This window comes from Electrona antarctica, assembly GCF_951216825.1.
Source record: "Electrona antarctica genome assembly, chromosome: 22".
Lineage (NCBI taxonomy): Eukaryota > Metazoa > Chordata > Actinopteri > Myctophiformes > Myctophidae > Electrona > Electrona antarctica.
This window is the reverse complement of record NC_136805.1, coordinates 39,320,745-39,329,819: the sequence shown is the minus strand read 5'-3', so window position 1 is coordinate 39,329,819 and position 9,075 is coordinate 39,320,745. Positions and strand designations below refer to the sequence as shown.

The following is a 9,075-nucleotide window of genomic DNA, read 5'->3' as shown; positions in this document are numbered from 1 at the left end:
TATATATATATACTATACTATGCTATACATATGTAGGCTACTATGATGTGCTATGACTATATACAATGCAATTATTGTGCTGTCTACATGACATGCTATAAGTCTGTTTCAAATGCTATCTAAGTCTAAAAAGTGCTATCTAAGGGGGTAGGATAAGTGCTATGGGCCATGATGGAGTCTGAAAAGGTGGGTCTTCAGACTACGGCGGAAGATTGGGAGTGATGCCGCAGTTCTGACTGCAACGGGGAGTGCATTCCACAGTTTTGGGGCCAGAAGGGAGAAGTGGAATTGTCATGTATTCTTTGTTCCTACAAAGCTCTGGGGCTGGGCTTTTTGAGTTTTGAGTTTCACACCATTTGGATTTTTAGATAGGCTATTGCATTTTAGATCTGCAAAATAATTTAGTGTTTTTAATGGCACCTCTGTCTTTTAAAACCTGTGATCATGCTGAAAGTTGAATAAACAAACATAAGCTGTAAAAAAAAAAAAAAAAAAGGAAAAAATGGACCATTGCAGGTCTGGTCTGTAATGAAGAAAAGCAAAGGCTCGCAACTCATTCTTCATTCTTCATGATATCTGTTAGTTTAAGCACCAAGATCGGAGGATGTGTGCTCTTCTATTTTATTCTGAAGGTCTGGTCTGTAACTCTGAGAGGTAAAGAGGATCCTAGTAATGAATACGTCTGTCTGAGAACCATTATTTTATTCTGAAGGTCTGGTCTGTAACTCTGAGAGGTAAAGAGGATCCTAGTAATGAATACGTCTGTCTGAGAACCATTATTTTATTCTGAAGGTCTGGTCTGTAACTCTGAGAGGTAAAGAGGATCCTAGTAATGAATACGTCTGTCTGAGAACCATTGGTCTGGTCTGTAACTCTGAGAGGTAAAGAGGATCCTATAGTAATGAATACGTCTGTCTGAGAACCATTGGTCTGGTCTGTAACTCTGAGAGGTAAAGAGGATCCTAGTAATGAATACGTCTGTCTGAGAACCATTGGTCTGGTCTGTAACTCTGAGAGGTAAAGAGGATCCTATAGTAATGAATACGTCTGTCTGAGAACCATTGCAGAGCGCTGCTATTATTCCTCTTAGGCTGTGTGATGATTCTGTTTCGTAACACATATACTTGACTTGACCTGACTTCGTAACCGCTGGTTAAGTTATTTGTACTTTACTTGAGTATTTCCAATTCCCAATACTTTTACTTCTACTTCACTACATTTTGGATCCAAATGCTGTACTTTTCCTCCACTATACAATTATTTTAAAACGTTATAGATTTGGATTATTATTACAAAACCATGCACTTCAGAACCATTATTACATTTTGGCCATTTGAAAAAAGGAGATCTACAAAATGCGTCGCATCGCGCCGACACATTGTGAGCTTGAGCTTGTGAGCTTTTTATACATTTGAAAACTTGACATTCTGCACTGAGTTTTAAGTAGCCTATATTTTGATACGAATACTTTTGGACTTTTACTCAAGTACATTTTGAATTTGGGACTTTTACTTAGTAGGCTATATAGTATATATATATAGTATATATAGTATAGTTCTGTATTGATACTTTTATGAAAGTAAGTAAAACAATGTAGTAGGCTACTTTTTCCACCGCTGTTCTATAAGTGCAGTGTGGAACCAGCAGAGGTGACATAACAAGAAAGGGTCAGCGAGGATGGGAGCCTTTAGCAATATGAAAGGGTGTGATATCAACGTCTATAACTGATTTGTGATTGGCAGCAGCTGCCATGACAACCCCGCATCAGTACCAGGGGGGTGGCCAATGACGGGACAGAAACGACGCCCCACCCTGATCCCCCAGGTGAGCTAAAGAGAGCAGACCCCCATGTCGCCCCCCACCAGTCAGTTAGTCACACTGTGCGCGCCCCCCGCAGAACAAGCATCTTTCTTTTCCTTTTTTTCTTTTTCTTTTTTCTTCTTTTTCTTTTTAGCTCGCCATATCGATCGCTATTATATCCAGATGGTGTTCAGGTCGCCTCTGGAGCTTTTCTCCGCCTCCCGTCTCCTCCTGCCTCACTTTATCACCGATGGCTCCACACTCCTGCCCCGCTGCCGGTCCCCGGACTCGGATCCCCCGGCGGTGGTGGTGTCCGTGTCCCCCCTCCTGCAGCATGCGCACCGCCCCATCGCCACGCTGGCTCTGCCGGGACTGTGCTTCTCGGCGGCGCAGGTGGCGTCGGTCTGCGAGACCCTGGAGGAGACGGGAGACGTGGAGCGGCTGGCCCGCTTCCTCTGGTCCCTCCCCGCGGCGGTGCATGCCAGCCAGGCCGGGGGGGACGTCGTCGTTGGTGGTGGTGGTGCCCGGGCGGCGGCGGGGGTCGGGGACTGCATCTCCGAGCAGGAGTCGGTGCAGCGCGCCCGCGCCGTGGTCGCCTACCACACGGGCAGCTTCCGCGAGCTCTACCACATTCTGGAGACGCGGCGCTTCGCGCGCGCCTCCCACGGCAAGCTGCAGGCCATGTGGCTGGAGGCGCACTACCGCGAGGCGGAGAGGCTGCGCGGGCGGCCGCTGGGCCCCGTGGACAAGTACCGCGTGCGGAAGAAGTTCCCGCTGCCCAGGACCATCTGGGACGGCGAGCAGAAGACGCACTGCTTCAAGGAGCGCACGCGGGGCCTGCTGAGAGAGTGGTACCTGCAGGACCCGTACCCCAACCCCGGGAAGAAGCGGGAGCTGGCGCACGCCACCGGCCTTACGCCCACGCAGGTCGGGAACTGGTTCAAGAACCGGAGGCAGAGGGACCGGGCGGCGGCCGCCAAAAACAGGTCGGTTTTTTGATGGATTGAAAATAGTGGGCCCTCTATTGTAAACAAGTGTAATGCTTTATATGGTGTCGTCCACTCACAGTTAACAGTTTTTGTATTGAGTTGTAGCCTACTTGAAATGTAGCCTACTGTAATTCTGCAAACTGTTAATAAATCAATCAATCAATCAATCAAAAGTTATGGAAATATAGGCTATTCTTCAGAGTGACATGCACGCAACATGGAATGTATAAAGCATGTACATATTCAACTGGACGCTTTTAAAGTTTGGATTGATTTTACATTAATGCATGCTTGTTAAAGGGATATAGCCCCTAGGGGCTTGTTTCCATTGTGGTCCTGTGCATTAATATTAATTAATAATTCATATTAATACATTTAGTCAATCCTGAGTAGAGTAGCCTATTATAGGCTATACTTTAGTGTACAAATGGAACTAAATGAATAGCCTAAACTAAGACCCAGTGGTTTTACTACACGTGTGTAGAATGAGCCTATATATTGAGAAAATATACGTGTGTATTTTCCACTGAAAGCAGTTTCGAGGGTACAAAATCACTCGTGCTCCGCGGAGGGTTTTTAGTTGCACATTTTCTGAGACAAGCAAACGAAACGCTGTGCGTAAAAAGTGCATTCATGCATGCGTAAAAGGCGCACGGACCGGCACCGTACGGACCTCACCATTTCCCCCCTCTTGACAGCTTTAAGCCCCTTTTTTTCTCCCAGTCTGGGGGCTTAGTCAAGTATCTTTTTGTTTTTCTTCTCCCCCCCAAACATTTCCTTCAGGGTCACAGTTTGGCTGGAATGTTAATCGCCCCACCAGCCTCCAATGATGCCTGACTGCGCGCCTCGCCAAGCGTGAAAGAGTGCCTATTATACGTACGAGCCCCGTTCGTCCGCGCTGCTGCATATTGTTGTAATGTTGTTGACATTTTTCCCGTCATTAGTAGCCCTATGTGCGGTGGTGCTAATTGCTGCAGGTGTAAAGTAATTTATAAGTATGCGTTTACTCAAGTGCTGTAACTATAGCCTATAAGGCTTATTTTCCAATTTTCACTTTTACTTCCACTCACTATTTCACTATTGTACTTTTTACTCCACTACAATTATTTGAAAACTTTTGATTATTTTTATAAAACTTACATTGACCACTTCAGCACTATATATATATTACATTTTGGCCATTTGAAAATAGCCCGATCTACAAGCTCACAACGCGTGCGGGGATGTGACTGTGAGCTTATATCTGCTATTTTGAAAAGAGTTTATACATTTGAAAACTTGTGAAATGGGACATTCTGCATAATGAATATTTTTACTTTTGGTATACTTTAAGTAGGCTACGTTTTGACGTCAATAGCCATACTTTTGTATAGGCTACTTTTACCCAAGTAGCCGACATTTTGAATTTTGGACTTAGCTACAGTATAGTGTTTCTGCATTGCAGCATTGATACTTTTACTTAACCCATTTGAGAGACCAGATTCTACAAAATGTACAAAATGACAGTTTTCTGAAAAACCTATATGTTTCTATGTCAGTGGTGCTCAAACTATTTCATGTCAAGAACCCCTAGAATTATATGTATTTGGCCGCCGAAAATACGTCGTTCCAGGAACACCCCAGACGCAAAGATATTAGTTAAAAATGTTTGCTCTGAAATAATATATATTCAAAGATTTGCACCACATTTTCACGATTCTTCAAAAATAGCAGATCTACAAGCTCGTAGTGCCGCGCTATGAGCTTGTAGATCTGCTATTTTTCAATAGCTAAAGTATAACGTTATGCTTAAAAAATCACACCTGTGTGAACTGAGTGGTGTAAGGTCTTATATAGCCTGATCAGCTGTGGTCTGACGTAATGTCTGACGTAATGAAATCACACCCGTGTGAACTGGGTGACCATAGCAACCATGCTCATTTTTTGGTACGAACAGACAGACAGACACGTAAACTAACAAAGCCAGTTGTAGGAGTGGTTTACACCACTCAAAAACACCAAAAGGGGAAGTATAAAAACGTGTGAGTATACTTTAACTTTTTCCACCAAATGGGTTAATTGTGTGATGTCTCCGTTCCATGCAGGTTGCAGCACCACCACCACCACAGTCACAGTGCTCTGGGCCCTGACGGCATGATGCGGGGCCTGGCCAGGGGGGCCCGGGGCCCACTGATGGGCAGTCCTGGTGGGGGCAGCACGGAGGAGCGCGCAGACAGGGAGACTCTGCTCTCCATAACGGATAGTGACTCTGACTTCGACGTCTAAAAGAAAATAATAAAATAAAATATAATGAGATTTTCTTTCCTTCTCCAATAGCCATCCAAGGCTGCGGGACAAGTAAACATCTGTTATTGTATGGTCACCGTCGACAACCGTTGGTGTTGACTATATCGTGTGAAGACGAAAGAATAGGATATACACAGTCAAATCATCTGCAACTCTGAGTGTGTATAGAAACCAAATGGACCCTTCTTTATTTATTTTTCCTTTTATTTATTCAGGGAAGCCCATTGAGAGCAAGCTCTCTCTTTTTCAAACGACTCCCTGATCACAGCATATAATAAAACACAATATGGCGTATACATAATGAAAAACAATGCAAATACATGATAGGGTTACGAGAGGTGCAGTCACTATGTCCTCAAGAAGCACCCTAAATCAGTGGTTCCCAAAGTGGGGTCCGGGGACCCCCATGGGTCCTTGGAGGGAGTTCCAGGGGGGTCCCCCGCTAAATGAGTTTGGAACCGAATGGACCCTAATATGGGTCTGTAACTGGGTTGAATTAACATTGATTTTTACAATATAAATGGGGGTCTCAGAGATAGAAATGCCATTACATGGGGGTCCGTAGCCTCATGCATGTCAAGCTGGGGGTGACGATGGTTGAAAATCACTGCCTAGAGCCGTAAAAATCCTCTCTCATGGGGGTCTCTGCATGGCATACCTTTTCGAATGGGGGGTCCGCGGGCTAATTAGTGTCAATTTGGGGGTCCACCTTGACATGAAAAAGTTTGGGAACCACTGCCCTAAATGTCTCTATGGAGACCAATATGTGACTAAATTTGACTGAGGGACTGCCATTGGATTTTTTTGAATTTTCGTTTTTTTCTGTCATATGAAAGCAGGGAATCATAGCTTCAAATTGACACATTGGTTGTTCAGTTCGACCCACCAGTTTTGGAGATATGGCTTTATATAGTAATGTCTTGCAGAAAACAGCGAGTGGAGAAAACAGGTTTGAAAGGTTCACTTCTGTGGTCTCTAACATTACACCTAGCTACATGTTTAAGCATTTATTTCATGTCGATTTCAGCTCTGACACTTATTTCAGACATGCTCTAGTATGTGAAGAGTCTGCCTGTGGTATTAACTCATTTTGAAAAGCTGTAATTTGCACGATGGCAGGCTCTCAGTCAAATCTGGTCACATATGGTTTCAGACAGTCCTGAAGGTTTGGTCCATTTGTGTGGAGCATAAATGAATCAATGCAGTCTTTCCTTGTTCACTTGTTCATCTGGTACAGGGGTGGGCAACTGGCGGCCCGGGGGCCACATGCGGCCCCCACCTTCACTTATAATGTGGCCCTCAGGTTAATGTCAGAATACTGATATAATATTGGTTTCAGCTGTTACTGTTCCACAACATGCAAACGTGACCCGCTGTTATTACTTCAGTCTAAATTAGTAGCTCATTGCTTCAACACGTATAATTAAAGGCATTTGAAATTACATAAAAATGTTAATTTTCAGGAGAAAAATAGCAACAATTCAAGATTTCAATTCGAATATAGCACGCGTTTTGAGCTTGTAGATCGGCTATTTTTGCTACGACAGTAATATATGGCCCTATAGGGAGTGAGTGTGGAAATATAGTGGCCCTCTCCATCGTCAAAGTTGCCCACCCCTGATCTGGTATATCTAATGTTGTGCAAGTGTTGAACGTCCAGTGACATAACCATATACCTATATTAAATTGTTTATGGTCAATATATAAGTAAATTAATATATGATAACCCTTCCACAGTAGTAGCCTTTTCTTTATTTTTTTTGTTTTTTCATTTTCTATTTTTTGCATACTGTCCTATATAATGCCTAATTTGCATATTTAAATGTACAATTTCAGAATACACAATACAATAAATCATTGTCTTCGTGTAAGTAATCAACTGCCGAAGTTTCCTGGTGATAACTATTAAGTACATGTTTACCGTATACCTTTAGGTGAAAATAACAAAATGTGTGATAAATATGAAAAAGCTACTCCTCATGTGGAAGGGTTATCATATATTAATTTACTTATATTGATCCTATAAACAATTTAACCCATTTTGACCTGAGGACGATTCTACAAATGCTTTCTGAAGAACCCCATTTCTATGTCGTTTTTGATGTAATTGGCCGCCGACCCCCATCTGAAAATATGTTGTTCCAGGGACCCCACCAGAAGCAACGATTTGAGTTTAAAACGTTCGCCCTGAAAGAATATATATTCAAAGATTTGCACCACATTTTGACGATTTAAAAAAAATAGCAAATCTACAAGCTCGTAGCGCGGCACTCGGTGCCACGCTATGAGCTTGTAGATCTGCTATTTTTCAATAGCTAAAGTATAACATAATACTTAAAACACCAAAAGGGGTTCCCGCCAAGAATTAATGGTATATGGTTTTGCCCACTCAATTTTGTGGGGCTCTGCATGGCTCATGGACTAAGAACCGGGCCGCTTCAACCATGGTGCACGTGGAAAAGGGGCCAGAGGTCACTGAACACTGGCCTCCATTTTATACTGTGGAGGAGAAGGAATATGTCTGGAGTCTCTGAACATGCACTGATATCTATATAGACCTCCCTGACGGACCGCGACAGACTACGTATAGAAATGTAGTCTGTAGACAATCAATAGCTATACACATAAGCTAAGCCTACCTCCCCGTTATTATTATTATTATTATTATTAATATTATTAATATTATTATTATTATTACTATTACTATTACTATTACTATTATTATTATTATTATCGTCCATTTAGTTTTATTAACATTATACCTCATGATCACCCCACATACACACTTAAGACTATCAGCCATGCATGGCAGTGTTCATATTGTGCTGTATATATATATTTCTTTACCTTTTTGTATTGTTCTGCTTGATATGGTGCACAATCTAGGTATTTTGTGTAAATAAATTAATTTAATAATTTGACTGTCATCATCTCTCTGTAGCCATATCGGCTGTATATGTTATAGCTATTTAAATAGGCCTATGTGGATTTCTGGACTCAGGTTCTGAGAAAGAGATCACTACAGTATATAGAAGACTTGATCACCTTTACATATAGGGTTTTTGAGTGGTGCAACCACTCCGATTAGATAGCTATGTATGTCCCTGGCTGGGTCCCTGGCTGGGTCCCTGGGTGGGTCCCTGGCTAGTGGCTGGGTCCCTAGGTCCCTGGCTGGGTCCCTGGGTCCCTGGCTAGTGGCTGGGTCCCTAGGTCCCTGGCTGGGTCACTGGGTCCCTGGCTGGGTCCCTGGCTAGTGGCTGGGTCCCTAGGTCCCTGGCTGGGTCACTGGGTCCCTGGCTGTGTCCCTGGGTCCCTGGCTAGTGGCTGGGTCACTGGGTCCCTGGGTCCCTGGCTAGTGGCTGGGTCCCTAGGTCCCTGGCTGGGTCACTGGGTCCCTGGCTGGGTCCCTGGCTAGTGGCTGGGTCACTGGGTCCCTGGGTCCCTGGCTAGTGGCTGGGTCCCTAGGTCCCTGGCTGGGTCACTGGGTCCCTGGCTGGGTCCCTGGGTCCCTGGCTAGTGGCTGGGTCCCTAGGTCCCTGGCTGGGTCACTGGGTCCCTGGCTAGTGGCTGGGTCCCTAGGTCCCTGGCTGGGTCACTGGGTCCCTGGCTGGGTCCCTGGGTCCCTGGCTAGTGGCTGGGTCCCTGGGCCACTGTTGTGCTAGCCTGGCTAATAAGCCAGACTAATATCACACAACACTGTCGCGGTATATTAGTCTGGGCTGGCTCCACTTGGATTTTCCCGGGGGGCGGGTTCAAACATTTTCTCTTTGACGCAATTGGTCAGAGATACTGTCAGTCAAAGGTCTCAAGCATTGAACGTCACTGTACCAAAGCCCGCCCATATTGCATACCGTGTCCCGATTGGTCCGACCTGTTCTCGGTTGTAGGAAAGAGGCGTGCTACTGAGCCTCGCCAGACCGTAATCCGCTGGTAGGCAATTTATTTTGCCAACGGCTGATTCGGTCTGGTTTATTAACCAGGCTACTGTTGTGCAGCCTAA

At 44.5% G+C, this 9,075-nt stretch overlaps 1 protein-coding gene across 1 annotated transcript; it reads left to right on the top strand.

Moving 5' to 3' along the window:
* Window positions 1–1,983: 1,983 nt before the first annotated feature.
* On the top strand, window positions 1,984–5,054 carry LOC306915136 (homeobox protein SIX3-like; the record flags this gene model as incomplete). The annotated part of the gene is made up of 2 exons (XM_079492385.1): window positions 1,984–2,786; window positions 4,874–5,054. The coding sequence occupies 2 exons, from the start codon at window positions 1,984–1,986 to the stop codon at window positions 5,052–5,054; spliced, it is 984 nt and encodes a 327-aa protein (XP_079348511.1).
* Between the last annotated feature and the right edge of the window lie 4,021 nt (window positions 5,055–9,075).